The 19,075-nt window shown below is 31.7% G+C and overlaps 1 protein-coding gene across 1 annotated transcript; it reads right to left on the bottom strand.

Moving 5' to 3' along the window:
- Positions 1-6,126: 6,126 nt before the first annotated feature.
- On the bottom strand, positions 6,127-9,304 carry LOC131653746 (protein SYM1). Its single transcript, XM_058924018.1, has 7 exons — positions 8,752-9,304; positions 8,477-8,617; positions 8,282-8,395; positions 8,018-8,191; positions 7,297-7,412; positions 6,968-7,049; positions 6,127-6,565 (listed from the first exon to the last, which is right to left on the bottom strand). The coding sequence occupies exons 1-7, from the start codon at positions 9,073-9,075 to the stop codon at positions 6,551-6,553; spliced, it is 966 nt and encodes a 321-aa protein (XP_058780001.1). The 5' UTR covers positions 9,076-9,304; the 3' UTR covers positions 6,127-6,550.
- Positions 9,305-19,075: the final 9,771 nt, after the last annotated feature.

Below are 19,075 nucleotides of genomic sequence, written 5' to 3'. Positions count from 1 at the left end.
GGTTTTTATTGCACAAAATGTTCTTCTTTAGGAAAAGACATTTTGTCAATGTCTTCTATATGCTCATATCTCCAAAAATACACTATAAAAAAATACTTTCAATAATGTATTTTCAAATAAAATACACTATTAGAAACACTTTTTAGATGCAGATTGAGAAAAATTCCTAGAAAAAATCAATGAATAAATCTTATTTGATAAACTCTTGAATACATTTATGATAATTGGTGTTTAAGTCGTAACCATACAAATCCCAGGAAAAATATACTCTTGACATACATTAATAATTTTAGACGCGCACTCTCTAATATGTTCGCCCCGCCTCGACATTAATAATTTTTTTTATAATTTTTAACCTTAAGAAGTGTAGTACCCATGGGCCTGCCCCGCCTTTATTTTTACGCGGGGCATGATAAAATTTTAAATTTGCATCCTTAACTATGTTTGTCTCATCCTTACCCCATTTTTTTGAGAGGCCTAACGGAACACACATGCCCGATTGTCACTCCCTACATTTACCACTTAAGCCTAACCACTTAGGTCTTTTATAGTTGATTTGTTTTTGTTAAGTTAATGTATGGAAATGAACCTCCATCATTAAGAGTATGTTCAAGAGTGTATGTCAATCAAAAGGTTGATATTTCAGTATTACAGAGAAGAGACAACTCTTGTAATCACACTTTAAGCCAATAAACAAACCTTTCCTCAATCCATATACGAACAAATCAAAATATCATAATGAACCATAAAAGTGTTGCACATAAATGTAAAGTTGGTGTGCCATCAATATTCAAGCAACCACACCAAACTAATACAAGTTTCACATGCAACATAGTTGTTTGTGGTGTTCATCTCATCTACCCCACCCCAAACCACCAACCAGAAACAAAATTAGTACATTAAAACACACACACATTCTTCATCTATCTCCAAGTCCACACCAAGAAAAAGGGTTTTTGAGTTGAGTAATGAATCAGTTCACAAAAAAAACAAAAGAAAATTTGCTCCGCTATCACCATCAATTTTTGGTTTCAGCAATGTATTTCGATTGTGATTTTAACTGTCATCCTTTTTTATCATTGTCAAGCTAAAAGATAACAGAACTAGGAAAGTAGAAAAATGATTTGTTAACAAAAAAGATCAAATGTAACACACAAGATAATAGTGCAAATTTTAGGATTCCATAGCAAAAGTTTGTCAACACAGAAATTGATAAATTTGTATATATGCGCACTGATCAAATACAACACTTGCTGGTTGCCACTACTTGGAGCTTGGAATTAGATCTGTAATGGAAGCCTAGCTATGTCATCCTGCCAAAGGAAGAGGTTGTAAGGAAAAAAGCAAATTAATGTTACTAGACATGACATTTCACCTGAACTTTGGTTGCAAAATAAATAAAGTAAAAGTACCACAAGCAAAGATACATACCAACTCCTAAAGCTGATATTGTCATATTTAGTAAATGTTTCTGATAGAAACCAACTGGTATTAAAAGAGAATATAGGAAAAATCCTAGAATTACAGAAGACTTGCTAGAGTATTAGAGAGACTCTAGAGGCTAAAAAAAACTCAAGTCTATACAAATGATATGGTCCCCATTCTCTAATCTCAGTTCTCGATTTATAAGCAACTTGCCTTATTTTCTAATTAGTTAACTAACTAATTCTTGTTGGGCTTCGAATGAACATAAGATCTGTAACTAGGAGTTGCAATCAGACATTGTTGAGGGTGCGGACCAAAAAACCTTGGACTGCCCCGCAAAAAAACGAGAGTGGTGCGGGTCCCGGGCATTACATCTTTTAAGTCTAAAAAATAGAAAATATCTTGTCAAAGCTCGCGTCCGAAAAAAACAGGGCGGCCAGGATGAGCATATTAAAGGGTGCGGAGCTAAAACTTTTGCCCACCCCACACAAAAGTGCGGTCCCATTTTGCCACCCTACCTAATACCTATCAATATCAGAAGAAAACAGTGTCTTCCAGAAAACCTAAAAGAATTGAAAACTTTTTTATTTTCATCAATGGCACCATTTATTTAAACATGATATCCAACACCCCATTTGGTACTTGTTTGGTTCACAAATGGGAGAAGGGGATAAAGTTTTAGACTTTCTTTGGATTGATGGAATTGGATGGAGCAGTGTGATGTGGGATGGAATGGAGTGGTATTCCATTGTTTGGATTATTTAAAATCGGATAAAGCAGAACAGAATGGAGTGGTATGGATTTCATTTCATTCCATCACTTAACACCATTTTTCTTTCCCTTGGAGGAATGAAGAATTTGCCTTTTTCCCTCCTAAAATTTCTAAACGATGGAATGAAATTTTTATTTTGCTCCGCTCGACTCTATTCCGCTCCGTTCATTTTATGATATCCAAACACAGCCAATTTGTGTTTGGTTCGACAAGAAAAACCATAGATTTTATTCTAGTGTTTCCCTCTAGAATCAAATAGCACATAAACATTTGCCACTTTATAAGTAAAAACCATTCAACTTCCATTTCCCCACAACCATCAATGCATGATTTAACATAGACAAATGTTCTATATCAACATAAATAGAATTGACTATATGGATCAAACTGACATCATAATAATAACGAAATGGATGGACGCCATACCTAATTCAGAAGAAAGAGAAGATTCTGCAATTTTCCGAATCAAACACCGATAATCTCGAAAATGATGAAGCAGAGGAATGCGAGGAACATGAGGATGAAGAAATAATCAACGAAGACGAAGAAACTGGTTGATCCGTGATTCCTCTTTCTGTTGGTGTGGGCCACGGGTTCGTTGAGCTCTTCGATCTTCACCATTGTAGAGAACGGAGGGTTTCGACGGCGACCCGTGGGAATTGCAACAGCTACACCTACGGGCCCCAGAGGAAATCCAAAACAACCAACTAAAGACGTTGTTTTGAATTTAATTTATAATTTGTTTTTATTTATTTATAGGAGATTATATTCATCACACCTTTTTATTTTTAATTTTAGAAATCATGTTTGATAATTTATCCTAGATTGCCCTTTTGATTTTAATTAAGGTTATGTAATTGACTAGGGTTTTGGTTTAATTGATTTATGGAAAATTATTTGGTAACCTAACCATATTGATTAAATACCAATAAATAAATTCAAAATTTTAATTTATTTTAAAATATAATAAAATATTAAAACATAATATAACATTAAATATTATTGTTTCATTGATGCTGGATTGTTCATTGTAATTAATAATAATTTTTATTAATAAATAAATTATGCTTTGCTTGGTTAAAATCAAAGAGTTATAATTTTAATAAGTTGAACTAACTCATATATAAATGTAAATAATATATATTTTTAATTTTTTAATTAAAATAATAGAGTTAAAATTGAAATTTTTTTATAAAAAATTATAAATTACAAGCTATTTGAAATGTTTTAGTATTTAAAAAAAATTATTAAAAATTTCATAAATTAATTTAAAAAATATAAAATAGTAACAAAAATTGTTATCAAATAAATTTATTATGATCATATGTGATTATAAATTACAAGATATTGACTATAAATTCAAATTTCTGGTTTGTCAAAAAACTCTTAAAAGCTTCATTAGGTAAAAGTGTTGTGAGAAAAAGAAAACTACAACCTATTATCAATTGTATAGAATCTTATCAAAGAAATATTATTACTTTCTTATTACTCCGATTATAAGGTATTGTTTATTTTAAATGTGAAAAAATGTCACAGTTTTGTCCTTTGAAAAAAAACGCCCTGTTTAAAAGAGGAGTGTGAGTGTTGTATGTAAACTACCATTGACTTTGATTCTTTGTCTCTTTGTTAAGGCTAGGGGGTTAAAGGGTCGAACCTCAAGCATGTGGATATTTCATAATCGATTCTTTGTTTCTTTGTTAAGGCTAAGGGGTTAAAGGGTTGAACCTCGAGCATGTAGACCTTTTAGAATCGATTCTTTGTCTCTTTGTTGAGGCTAAGAGGTTAAAGGGTTGAATCTCGAGCACGTGGACCTTTCAGAATGGCCTCAAAGTTAGATACTCTAATGAGTATCTGACGCAAAAACCAACATCCTTAATGGAGATCATAATCAAATCACAGCGTTATATAATGGAGAAGAAAGAAATGCCAAGAAAAGAACCAGAGACGCAAAAGAGTGAAGTGATAGAAAAATTGAGAGCTAGACAGCGAAAAAGTCCAAATGTGACGATTCGGAAGACCGTCGACATCAAACCCGCTCAAAAGCTATTAGAGCACTTCAGCTCATTAAACACAAGAAGGAAGTGAATCCTTCAAGATTCTTACCATATCAAGATCATCTCGGAGTCCCACACTCCCAAAGGAGGTTTCATGAAATACAACCCGAACCCGGACAAATGGTACAAATATCACAAAATACAGAATCATCATCATACAGATGACTGCCACTATCTGAAGCAGGGGATCAAGAGGTTGAATTAAAGAGGTCGCCTGTAGAGATATGTGCAAGGGAACTCGCAAGGTTTAGAAAGAAGAACCCCCTTCCAAAAAAAGAATCCTGCCGGAGGACACCCCTACCACGAAGGGGTCGGAGTATTGAGGAAGACCTTTAGCCCAACCAAACATATCACCCATTGAATACGATAACTCAAGGCTTCGCGGGTGATGAAGAGTCCAATTCATCCAAAAAAAATCAAAGTATGCCAGACAAGTGATGCACCAATTGAGAAAACAATCCCTTCACCAAAAATCAACTTTTCCAACAGAGATGCAGAGGAGATCATACCTCACGAGAATAATCTCATTCCACAGTCATTCTTTTCAAAATCGACTTTAAACATGTCAGGGTCCTTCTTCACTTCGTTCACCACCTCATTTGCAATCAAAATTTCATCAAGGATTTGTCTTAGCCATAATAAAAGTATATTGCAAATTAGATATCACTGGCTGTTAGCCCATTCTTTCGATAAAAATTTGTAAACACACTCTACCAAAAAATGGACCTAATATCCAACAAAAATTATGGACTTCTTTCTTGTTATTAATACGATAAACGTGCAATTTGACCCGCAAATTAATCTCCACTGGAATAAAAGACACGAGAGAATTTTAAGAAATCTACACTAATATCTCCCAAAACTCTTTCAAGAACCCATATTTAACCTCATCCAACCAAGACTTTTATTAGTATTACAATCTCACATTGCTTTCTTTATCTCTTCCAATGTAAAAGGTTAAATTAAAGATGTGCATTAGCATCAGAGAAACTTTGATGATAGTCTCTAATAGCATAGAATAGTTTCATGAGGACAAGCACAACGGGGGCGAGAGGAGTCAGAAGTCATATGTGTGCAAACTAGTGTAGTATACTATAAGCCTGTATCTTTTAATCTTAGAAGTTGTTATATTCATTACATTAGGGCTGGCAATGAACCAAACTAACTCGAAAATAGTTCGAAACTCGATTCAAAAATTAAATCGTTGAACTAAGTTCATGAACCAAATGAGCTGAGTATGAGCTAAAAACTAAGTCCGTTAACTAAATGAGTTGAACTTGAACTATACATAGTTCGACTTGTTAGGTTCATGAGTCAACTCGATTATATATGAAATAGATTATATTACCTTTAAGAGCAGGTTTAAAGATTTTGTCTAAATCTTAGTATCATATTTTATTTTAATCTAACAGTTTTAATTGATAATTTGTATTCTCATGTGAGCAAAATATTTCTACAAATAATTATACAAATAAAATTAACATCGTATAAAAGAATAGACTTTAAATAATTTCTTTTAAGTTCGTGAAATAAGCGAGTTGAACCTAACAAGATAAACCTAACGAGTTGAATCGATATGTTAGTGAACTTCTAACAAGTCGAGTTTGAGCTGAAAAAAAAGTTCGTGATAAACTCAAACTCGAACTCAAACTCGACCAATTCTTAACGAGTTGAGTTTGAGCTGAAAAAATAGTTCGTCATGAACTCGAACTCGAACTCGAATTCGGCCAATTCTTAACGAGTCAAACTGAGCTGAGGCGAATTCGACTCAACTCGACTCATTTCCAGCCCTACATTAGATGGGCAGAAGATTATATTTGAGCTTATTACTTTCTGCTTGTAAAAAAATTAAAAATTCTGGACAGAATAAATCTGTATAAGTAATGTATAAATTTATATTAATTACAGGAGTTTTTTCACATGTTCAAGGTAGTATGCTCTTTATACGCAATTACAGATGATAAGCTAATTGAATATACCCCAAAAGAAGAAGTAAAACACAATTCAATTTTCGTGTATGTGCTTACATATACAAATGATCTATACCTCAGATGAATTCAAACCTGAACAGTTAATCATTGCTGAAGGATACAAAAGATGGTCTGTAATTGTATTCAACCTGAACCAGTATAATTGTATTTTCTATAATTGTCACCATTGCTTTCTAAGGTTATTCGGTATTTGGACCTTCAATTGAGATTCTTCCAATTTGAAGCCAATGAATGCATCATATGCTTTTGCAAGGTTGGTGACCCTTGTAACTGTCATGAATCTATATATAGATTTTTTCCCGACATTTTTACTCGTTTAATTCCTGGCAGTACACCACATATTACAGATACAGAAAAGAAATAATTAGCTCAATATATGTACAAGGTTTGAAGAACATTGTAGTACTAAAAACTAATACTTCAAAACAAATATGTGTCTGGTGTATGATCCGTGTAGGTGGTGTCGGACACCGACATGTGATTTCATTCAATTAATTCATTTTCTTAAATTATTATCGGTGTCCGTGTGTCAATGTCGTGTTTGATGTTCATGTCGGTGTCAGTGTTTCACAGATGCAAGCAGACACAAGTCTAAAGTAAACTACTTCTAGTGTTGAAATGTGTAGAGCAATGGTTTCTCCTCATTTCATGATAAGTATCATACGGACCCTGTGAAACCTTAGAAAATGCAAGAAAAATAATATAACAGTCTTCTTAGTTCTTACCTTAGAATTCTGGCTTGAAGTAGATGAGCTTATTGCTGACACTTCCTCGGATTTTCGAGATTCCGAGTTCTCATTTGAATATCTAAAAACAAAATAAGATTGTATAAGGAATTGAATCTTATTTCCAATTTTTAAAGATTATATGTACCACTAGTTTTATGTTATTTATGTAGTATTCATCCATGTTAAGTATAAGAACCAAACCAGCGGCATGATGAATCCAAAAATTCAATCGTATCAATTAAATTTGTTTGGTTTTTTCATATGTTCGGGTTCAACATATTTCGTTCAACGTTTTCATTTTCTGAAAGTAATCCTAGAAAACTTACGTTGAAAGTATAGTGACCCAGATGAGCTCGATGCAATCCACCCAAAGAAGCCTTTGTTCCACAGGAATAACACCATAAGTAATCAAATGGGCAAAAGGCCAAAGCTTCCAACCTGCCTGTGAAGCACATTAGAGCAAAATTTTAGTCATCTAAACAGAAATAAATTTCTAATCCAACAACAGTCTATTCATAAAAACAGTATACACAGTTCAATATTTCATCATACAACTTCATCCTTGAATTGTTAGTTGTACTATAGATTTCCTCCCTTACCAACTGTCCCTTACTATAGGTAATAATCGTCCTTTACAAGACTCTGTCACTTCATCAACTTTCTCATTTTACTCTATTATCACCTATAGTAAGGGACGCTCTGTAACATGATTTTGATGTTTCATTTTCCCCATATGACATTGCAATAAAACTAAAGGTATGTGAACAAAGAGGCAAGTTATTACAGATAACAACTTAATTAAGTGCTTATCATATAAGTGATTATGTACAAACTATTTCTATAATAAAAGATAAAATCAAGTAAAACAATTTTTATTTAAACTATCAGCTATTTTCATAAACTATCCTGGAGAGCTTATAGAAATAAGGTGAAAGCAGCTTATGAACATATCATAAGATGTTTTCATAAACTCTTCCAAACACTCTCACAAGTGCTTATGTTTGTAGATACGCTCAAACGAGTCATAAAAAACAAGTAGGTTCTTACAGTAAGCAATGGCACAAATGTTGACTTGAGTTCACCATATATGTTAGTCAAAGAATCGAACCGCAACAAGCCCAAAACCACAAAGTAGATGCTGTTCCAAATAGCCGACCACACAGTTTGATCAAAAGCAACTTTAGCAGGGACAACCCACCATTCTTGGAAAGGAAAAAGAGTCTGAAAGTAAACCAACGCAAACAACTTTAGCCATTTACATAATAAAACCGAACAATTCCAAAATCCAAACCAAAGATGTACAATAATCACCTCACACAGTTGGTAGTAATAATGAGAAAGTGATCCATGGAGAGTAAATCCAACAAGACCTGATCTAAATAGTCGCGTCCGATCAAATTCAAAAATAGGCTTTCCTTCGTAACACTGTATAATATTTTGTAATAACCTATTAGGTTCTGATAAAAACCATGAGCAGATCATAAATTTCACAAGTCGAAAACATACCTGAGCAATCCAATCTCCAATTGAGTAGACAACTCCACTTATAGCCATTTTAGCTAAAACTGGATTTGCTTTCAGAGATTGCTCATAGGCAATCCAATTATGCTCAGGCACATACCTCAGTATCTCATAAAGTGTCCAACCCTAAATTACAAAACCCTAATCAGTTTTCAACTTTTTCCATATACATACAGAAAAACACTCTAGATATTAGTTACTAAATTTGTCTAAAAAGGAGAAAAGAAATAAACTTTAGATATAAAATAGAAGAAACTAACATGCCAATAATCATGGTCAATGGTGAGCAATTTGGTGACAGCAAAAGCCCCAAATCCCAAAACGATGGAAGCATTGATGGCACGTCCGGTGATGATATCAGTGTCGTTAACAACCTCTGTGTTGTTGTCGTTGGAAGGCGGAGAAGGTTGAAGGACTTTTCTGTCATTTGACCCGACTGGGATTGCTTCACGATCCTCTGCAACGGAGGTGATGACACGACGTCGTTTTGGGGATTGGTGAAAAATAGGAGGAGAGGTTTTGTGGGGCTTAGAGAAGGGAAGGAGCGTTGGGGTGTAGAGGGTGCAAAGAGAAACAGCTGACATTGGAGAAATGAAATTGAAGAAAGAGGTTTCGGGGAGAATTTTGTTTGTTTCGTGGAAAATTAATCCAACACGAGGGGATGATGTTTTTGTTTTCGATTTTGTTTTGTATTCTAGATTCTAGAAAGTACAGAAGAAGAAGGTTCGCGAAATGAATCAAAATTTTGAGGTTATATAGTTGCCACCGTGTGAGTGTGAAAGTGGGAAGTACAAATAGCGTCTTAAGTGGGAACTTGTCTCAAGTCTCAACTCAAAGTTTGGTGCCGACCTTGGTGAACTCTTAAACAAATTATCTCATTTTTAATCAATTTTTAAACACTAAAAACAATATTTTTTTTTAATTTTATCACATTAAATAGAGCAAAAGAAGTTATAATTGCATGTATTGTTCATTCATTGCATCTCTCGTTCTTTGTATTAATCTGTTCTTTGAAGTTACAAATGAAACGAGATGACACTAATTCAAAAAAAAAAATGTGAGTGTTCTTTTAAATTGCGCTGATACTGTATGACAGATGACACATGGAAATTTAATGTGATTTATGGTATACGTAATCATGTCTTGAATGACAAGTCAGTCGATCACACCATTGTATGTCGCCTTATTCCGGAGGAGAGAGAACTTTTTTCAAACATGACATTAAGCATGGTGGCGCCAAAAAACATACTTGAATCTTTGACAACGAAGAGAAGATACGGTTCGCCCTGCTTGAATTGAAGACAAATGAGGATTTAAAGGTTACGTGGAGTACATTTTATCAAAAATTTCATCTAATGGGTGTGTGAAAAAGGTGCATCCGGAGGATGCTAGAGGTAGTTGTGACTTTTCTAAGTGATGGGGTACCCCAAAGGATGGAAAAAGTAACCCCCCTAGAAAAGAATAGTGTTGTTTGAGTGACTTTTATTGAGTAGTACTCATCCCACTCCATAGGATGTTCCTTCACCACAACAACGAGAAATTTCAAAATGCCCCTAAATTCCATATATGAATATCCTGACGTACCTTTTATACACATATTTTAACATTTCGTAAGTGAACTACCCCATTTTGTTCAAAACATTTGTACGTAAATGCATCTTCGAAATCTGAAAATGTACTTCTTTAAACTGCAATAATTTTCTCATATTTGTGCTATAACATCTTTAGAATTTGGACCACTCTCAAATTTTTCAAAGTACTCATAACATACAATTTAATCTCAAGTGAACAACTTTTAATAACTTTGTTTATAAGCTCTCTATAGTCAGATAACAAACATGCTAACATCAAGCATAAAAAAGGAAGAACTTTATCAAAAGGGATTTATGCCTGAATTTTTCTATTTTTCAACGTGCAAGTAAAATCATTTGATCCTATGTCATAATTTCTCAAAGAACCGTATAACATAAAGAAGATACCATTCTATGTAAAAGAATGGAACCAACTTTATCAAATTACTCAAGTGAACAAAAAATTGGGGCAACCCAAAAGAAAAAGAAAGGATCAATTAATTTTACCATTATATTCGATATATTAAAGCTTTGTTCTTAATTCAGAAGCACAAATATTGTCTCCTTCAAGGAGAAGAACCTTAAGTCCTTTTGGAAAATCTTTCCATCCTTATAAATCATTGGTAGAGTCTAACTAGCACAAATATTTAATTGTTCAAATTTAGATATTAAAATAACTAGTAATAAACCCGTGCGTTTGCACGGGTTCTCGTACGAGACGCACATTTGTTTCAGATGTACATTTTTTAATAGAAAAATGTCTGGTACCCGCGAAAAAATAATAATTAAATGTATAAAAAAATATCTGATACCTTTGAAAAAAACAAATTGAATGTATAGAAAAATATCTGGTACCCGTGAAAAAATAATAAGAATGTAAAAGATAATAATTAAATGTATAGAAAAATGTCTGGTACCAGTGAATTCAGTAATTTCATGTCCCGTTAATAATCAATATTTTGATCAATAAATTCATGTATAGTTAATAATCAATATAATAAGAGTGTAAAAAAGAAAAACAATATTATTTAATCGAAAGAGCTTATTGAAAAACATATTTTAATTTATATATGGATTAAAAAATAAAATTATTTGGATTAAAAAAATTGTTTCTATTTATTAAAATAATATTAAAATTTAGTCATTCATCGTGACACAATTTTTTTTGAGATGACACAATTTTGGTCCTTGATTATTCATATACTACTTCATTTTCTATATGAGATTATTAACATATATTTATTTTAAATTTTTTATTATAATTATAATAGTTAAAATTAAATTATAATTCTCTGATTTAAAATATCCATACAACCCTTTAAAACTTTTAAAATAAGTTTCAAATAACACTACATTACAATGCACCATTTAATTTTTATTATATTTTAATTTAAGTTTTATGAAAAGATCTTTCTTTTTGGTAGACACTTTTTCAACCCAAAGCATGGTCATACTTCCATAAATATCCATCAACGGTTGACATAATGACTTTGGTGACATAATGACTTTGGTAAAAGTGTAGAAAAGGTGCACACTAAATTCAAATCAATCAAATAATTAATTAGAATAAATTATAATAAACATTATAGGAAGAGTTGTAATATGTGTCACATTGTGTTGTAGTCATGTAGACATATAGCAGTAATAATTAAATACTCCTTTCAAGAAAAAAAATGTTTACACACTTCATATAATAAAAATTAAGGGTTTAATATACTTCACCCCCTGCAAATATAGCGAGATTCGGTTTGTCTCCCTTGAATTTTTTTTTTACCAAACGCCCCTTATAAAACCCAAAACATGGATTTACCACTCCTTTTTACCATGCTTGCTGACTGGGGAATGTGTTAGTGGACACGGTGACGCTGACTGGGCTCACTATTTCTCCACCCTCATAAAATTAGGGTTCATCTTTCTCTCTTGCTCAACCGTGAACCATTCCTCTCCTTCTCTTTCTCATCGCCGTTTCTCCATCGTCGTCACACCCGGATTCTCTTTATTCTGCTAATACCACTTCATCTGCTATCAAAAACTAGAACAGCGGCTGCTATTGCCCTAATAGTGAAACTAGTATGGCATCGGGATTTTATAAAAGATTCATCAAAATCAACTATGCTATGGGGCTACAGCACCACGAGTTCACAGAGAAGTATGTTAAGAATACCAAGTAAAACCAGGGAAGCCTGTTGTTAAAACATGAAAGATAAACCTAGATTTTATGTGGTTATGTTTTACCTTTGGCTGCGAGAACCAGCTGCAATGCATTTCACTTTAACAAACCCATCATGATCCATTGCATTACCTCTGATACCATCAGGCTTAAAAAACGCAGCGGCTTCCCAAGACAAATGTGTCACTATGTCTACCCAACTCTTATCACCTTCATCGGAAGAGGAAACTCCAACAGATTTAAGAAGCTGGCCTACAGGGGCCTTAAATTTCCCATTCATTACTTTTACCAATTCTCTTTGTCTATCCTCTTTAAACCTATATGGTGGTGTTGGTTATGGTGGAAGAATCACAACTATAAGCTGATGAACACATAATAAAGACACAGAATAAGTTAATAAAATGAATCATCTTAAATCAGAATACAGGTTCGGGGTAAGCATCTTAAAATGAATCCTTTGATATGCATGTAAGATCTTTTACATGTTCCAAATTTTCACTGTAAGCATTCGACAATTGTAAGAATACAGGTTCGGGGTTTGCCTGTGTTAGATGAATGGCTGCATGAGGTCCATAAGTCTGAAGAGTTTTTGTTGGCTTTACTTCGTGCATTGGATAATCTTCCTGTGTAACTACAAACCTGTAATGTTGGAAAATCGGTTAATAATTTACGTAGCCACAAAATTTCTGAAATTCAGAGGAAAGCCAGGACTTTGGTGGACACGTGGAAAAAACATAGTACACTTTGACTTGAAAAGTGACAACTTGGAAAAAACATAGTACACTTTGAATTTTCAACATGTATATAGAAGGTTCCAAGCAATAATATCCTCGTGTTAGTTTTCTTACATTATACGCTTTAGACGCTGGCATTACTCAACAACAACATATTATTATTAGCATATAAATTAAGGGGAAAGTTATAGATTAGAAGTGGAGTAATATTAATTAATATTTTAATTTTATTTGATAGTATAAATTTATGCTGGCCCACCATGAAGGAGAGGGTTGTAGCTGTTGATTCTGGCGTTTGCTTGCCATAGAACGTAATTCATCAGCAATGTCAGTGAAGGTGGGTCTCTCTGATGGCTTTGAGGACCAACATCTCTCCATCAACACGCTCCATTCCACGTCGCAAGATTCGGGAATTGGAGGGCGCAAAGTGTTGCTCACAATACCACCTGAATTATATTCGGAAAACACGGATGGAATTGTCAATAACTCAGACAGATAGTTAAATTGCAACTACAAATTCAACCATGGATTACCTATAATAGCACCATAGTGCAAATCAGCGTATGGCTCTTCTCCGGTTAAGAGTTCCCACATCACGATACCGAATGAGAACACATCAACCTAAAACAAAGACATATCAAAACACAAACATAAATAGTTTAAAGAGTGTTCAAATATAAGAAAACGTATCAGAACAAAGGTCATCAACCTTCAGGTTAAGTAAGAGCATAGACCTTCTCTGAAACAAGGCTACTGCTTCCATTCAGCAGTTCTGGTGCCATCCATGGTAGAGTTCCTCTCACACCTCCAGAGATCAGAGTCTGACATTTTACTTTGGATAGACCTAAGTCACCAACCTGATATCAAAAGCAAGCAAATATGTAATTTTTAAATGGTAAACCTCTTGTTAATGAGAAACAGAATAAATATGGATCTAGTAGTGAAATCTTATCTCCACAATGTGTATAAAACCATAATCCAATTTATGAAGTGATGAAAGAATTGCATACCAGCTCTTAACTTTTCAGTCATCTATACGTTATAATAAGAATCTAAATATATATGGATCACAATTTATTAAGTGGGCATTAATATCAAACATTTAAACCTTGCATATTGGGCGGTGTGGATCACGGAGATTCACTAGAAAGTTGTCACTTTTCAAGTCAAAGTGTACTCTGGAGAAGTAGCATGGAAGTTTTCTTCATCCCCTGGCTCAACTAAATAATATGACTGATACAAAACATGATGCAACTATAGTTTCATCTAGAATGTATATCATGACAATATGCACCTAATTCTGTGTATTGTATGATAACAAACAAACTGTCAGTATGCATTGCATGTATTGTGAGGGAGGAGGAGGATATGGTGGTGTTGGTTATGGTGGAAGCGGGATCGTGGATATGGAGGAAGTGGCGGTGGAGGTGGTGGTGGTGGAAAATGAAAGCTTTTAGTGGTTAAATATAATTTAATTAATTATTTATACAACCCTTTTGCCACATCATCCAAAGTCAAAGCCCAGTCAGCAAATGTGGTAAAAGGGTTTGGTAAATTCAGGTTTTGGGTTTTATAAGGGGCGTTTAGTAAAAAAAAACATTCAAGGGGGCCAAACCGAAACTCGCTATATTGGCAGGGGGTGAAGTATATTAAACCCAAAAATTAAATATATTTTAGAATCACTTATTTTTGTTTTAATTTTACCCTCAAAAACTCATATTAAGCACATCATTTTTTTTACTCGGTAGAGTTCGTTTGGCCCAACTTTTTTAAGTCTTAAAAGTTACTTTAAAGTTAAAGTTAAATATAAGAGCTTTTAAAATAAAGTTAAAGTTGTTTGGTTATAATTATTTTCTAAGTTTGACATTTTGGTGTCATTTGATCCTGACCTCATATATATATATATATATATATATATATATATATATATATATATATATATATATATATATATATATATATATATATATATATATATATATATATATATATATATATATATATATATATATATATATATATATATATATATATATATATATATATATATATATATATAGTTTAGTGTATAGTATAAGAAATTAATAATATTATTATTGAAAATTATTATACAATAAAAAAAATATAATATACAAAATGAATAAAAGTTAAAAAATATTAGTATCTACAAAAATGATAATGTAAACAGAAAAAGAAGAAAAATTTATAATTTTAAATGTTATGAACCATAGAAAATATTGAAAAAGTTAGAGTTTATTGTACTAGTGTTATTTTTTTAAAGAAAAGTGTCTTCAATGAGATTCGAACCGCGACCACATATTTTAAGCTCCTAAAAAGTTGGTTTCAACTCCTTTTTTACAAGCTCCTTTTATTCAATTATTTGTCTTTAAAAAAAAGCTACTTTTTTTCATAAGAGCTTTATAAAAAATGTGTTTGGCCCTCTATCTCCTTATAAGGAGAAGAAAAGTAGATAAAAAGTTGGGTCAAACAGTCTCATAGAGAAAAAAAATTGATTTTTAAGTGGCAGTTTACAATTAAGTGGCAGTTTAGAAAAAAAATTGAGAAATGTTTGTCTTGATATAGCGTAATTTAATAATTATTATAATATAACAACATTGATTTTTAAACTTTAACATCAAGATTATGTAATAAATTATATAATAATAAGCAGTCCGTAGCAATATTGAATATTAAATGGTAATTATTACAAATATTATAACATTGACTCCACCTTTACTTGATAAATACCATAAAAAATCTCAGTATTAATAATAATAAACATAAAACATTTTAATAATAAAAATAAATGTCAAACATTAAAAAAAATAACTCAATTTAATAATGAAAAGAAGGGATTATGGTGAAATTTTCATATTAATTTGAAAAATATATTTACATAAATATTTATAATCTCTTTAAACAACAACTATAATTAATTCTCTATTTTGACTTAGGTAAAATGCTGAAACTAATGTTCCTAGACCCCTATAGACAATAAACAAAAACAATTACAACAATTTGTATGTAATAGGATATCACTTTTAAGATTTGTTAAAAACTTAACATCAATTATTTATGTTTATTTGTGTAGTAATAAAGTAATATATTTTCAATCTTTATTTTTGAAATTATTACATTTTCTTGCATTGGAATGTGTTTTGAACCTTAAAATAAAACCATTTACTTTTGTTGGCTAAGTCTATGTTATCACACACAAAAAATTAGCATTAAAATTGTTTACTACAAAAATCATTAAAATGACTATTATGATAATGAATGATAGTGAATAATAAGAAATTAAATGGTAATTAAATTAATCAAATTAACTGAAATTTATTAGCTACCATAAATTAATACAAAATATCATAATTTCTATTCGTATAAAAGCATATCGTTTTCTTGTAAGTATTACCTTTATATAATTTAATATTAAAACAAATCTTTTAAATTTTAAACATATAAGAAGTTATTAAAAAAATCATAAACTCATTAAACATGTATTTTTTTTTTCATAATGCTATATGAACAGGATATTTAGCAAACAATGGAAGAAGAAAAACCATTTTTCGGTGCAAGATCAGAATGCATTAATTGTGGAGATGTGATTGTGTTGGGTCAGAAATAATAAAATAGACTGTATTGTGTTGCCTGAAAAATATTTGCATTGTCCAATGTATCATGTTATCCATTATGGAAAAGATTAAATAAAATATAGTATATCCACTTGCAGGACAATTTATTTTCAAAGATAGTGATTAGATATAAAAGTTGTTTTTGTATGCAACCTAATAATAGTAATATTAAATGGATAAATTTAGTGAATTTTGTAGGTAAATATGCAATACATTTGACACCACAAAGGAAAAAGATAGTAAAAAAAAATAAAATAAAGCAAATAAATAACCAAATTATATATATCTAAGCTTATATCTTTATCTTTTAATTCGTTATATATAATATCTTATAAATAAATATTTTTATATTAATAAATGATTTTTTTTTGTTTTTAGATTAATAGTTTACTTTTTTTCATTATGTTTCTTTTTTTCTTTCAGTAAATACTTAAAAAAAGTAATTTCTTATATTATAGATAATAAGTGGATTTAAAAATGGTTAATCATAATAATAGATTTTAAAAAATATTTAACTTATCTTAGCATATGATATTCATGTTTTACTCCATTTCTCTTCTCTTTGTTATCAATATTTTATTCTTCAAATTTTTATACAAGATTCAGAAGCAGATTTTTCGATGGATGGACAATAAAAAAATGAAATCTTTTGAAGAAATAAGTAGATCTGCAAGCTGAAAAAAATGAAAAAGAAATTACAAAGTGTAGATGATACACATTTTAGTCAATAAAACATAACCATTTCAAATCCGACCATAACCACACTCGCCGTCGGAAACATTTTGCCGCCACCACAGATTCATGCCGCAAAACCGTACACCACTGTAAAAAAAACCAACAAATATTAACACAAAGACGAAACAAAATCAGAAAAATCAACACAAAGACTGATGATGATAAAAAAAAATGATAACTTTTTAAAAATAATAACCATAAAAATGATAACTTTTTATGAAACAATAACCATAAAAATGATAACTTTTTTCAAAATAATAACCATAAAAATGATAACTTTTTTTGTTAACCTCATCAAATCATAACATAAAACTCAGGAGCATCACATATTAACGATGAGAAAGAAAAATAAAATGTTAATGAAGATGAATGAGTGAAATCAGTAGTGTTGTGAGTAAAAACAGATCTGGAAAAAATATTACCTCCATTAAAAGGTCAAGAAGGTTGTAATGAATCCTAAAAAAGTTATTCATCTTCTTCATTGCTTGTCCTTGCATTAACCACAAACCTTAAACTCTTGCAAACGAAAGTAGGAGAACAATGGTAGATCGAAGTAGCATTTTTCGATTGGTACCCTTTTCTCCATTTTTGTGATTTTTGTTTGTAAGAGGGATGATTTACATAGAGAAAAGGAAGAAAAATGGTTTCTTTTTATAAAAAAACAGAAGAAGGGAGAACCATGTTTGCATTTGTGTTAAAAGAAACATTGTTAGAAGAAAAGAAGAAGAATAAGGAGGTAAGATCTGAGAAACAACATTGGGAAAGAGAGAGAATAAACCAGAAAAGTTTATGGAGAAAGAAAGAGAAAATGCATAGAAAAGACTTTTGAGTAGTAGTAGGGGAAAGCAAATATTTGTGTTCTCAGACGAAGCATAGGAATAGGAAGTAGAAAAGGAAATCAAAGAAGGTATCCACGTGGCTCATCTAGAAAGCATAGGGGGCAGAATTGTATTTTCCAGGCCATTAAACTTTCTTATATTGTAGATTAGGAGTGGCAACACTTTACGAAAGTGCATCTTCGTATTTCGAAGATGTATCTCCAGATATTTTTTTCGACAAAATAGGAATGTCTCACTTACAATGCCTTTTGTTGTGATTTTAGGTGCCTCCGGAGACGCATCTCCGAACACAACAAGAATATTTTCGAATTTTCTTAGATGTGGGGTGCACCCTATGGGGTGAGATGAGTACTCCCCCTTTTATTTTGGATATTACTTTAACAAATCCATGAAGTGTTGGTGAACTCAATGAAAATCCAAATTTTCCCTTCACATATTTTAGAGATGCATCTCCGAACGCACCCAATACACACAAAAATGTGTTGCAAGTGAGTCACACCCCATTATGCCAAAAACTAATTTGGAGACGCATATCTGAAATCAACAATGTATATCATTATTGGTGCTTTAAGTTGACTGAAAAGGTGTTGCAAGTGAGACACACCGCTATACGGAATAAAAGAACATTTTAATGCAATTCACAGTGCTCTTGTTCCTTGATAAGTTAAAGAGAATGATCAAAATTGACCGTTTTTATGAAGTTTTGTAAGACATTAATTTGTATGCATTTCGTTGACATGTCAAATGATTTTCGATTGATTTTAAATTTTGTAAACATGATCTATATGATAATAGCTTTCAATTCAATGATGAATTTTGTTATACGGATAAGCAATAAAGAGTTATCGGAGGTGTCATGTTACTAAGTTTCACACTTTGGTGTCATTTGATCATAATCTCTCT

This window comes from Vicia villosa, linkage group LG2 (genome assembly GCF_029867415.1).
Source record: "Vicia villosa cultivar HV-30 ecotype Madison, WI linkage group LG2, Vvil1.0, whole genome shotgun sequence".
NCBI classification, from domain to species: Eukaryota; Viridiplantae; Streptophyta; class Magnoliopsida; order Fabales; family Fabaceae; genus Vicia; species Vicia villosa.
This window is presented reverse-complemented; position numbering and strand designations above follow the sequence as displayed.

Bases quoted from the DNA above. Each gene is read 5' to 3' on its own strand.
- LOC131653746 (XM_058924018.1), bottom strand. From the start codon at position 9,075: ATGTCAGCTGTTTCTCTTTGCACCCTCTACACCCCAACGCTCCTTCCC. The intron at 8,396-8,476 runs GTATGTTTTCGA...AATATTATACAG, and splicing joins TTGGAGATTGGATTGCTCAG to TGTTACGAAGGAAAGCCTAT. The intron at 7,413-8,017 runs GTAAGAACCTAC...TGTGCTTCACAG, and splicing joins CATTTGTGCCATTGCTTACT to GCAGGTTGGAAGCTTTGGCC.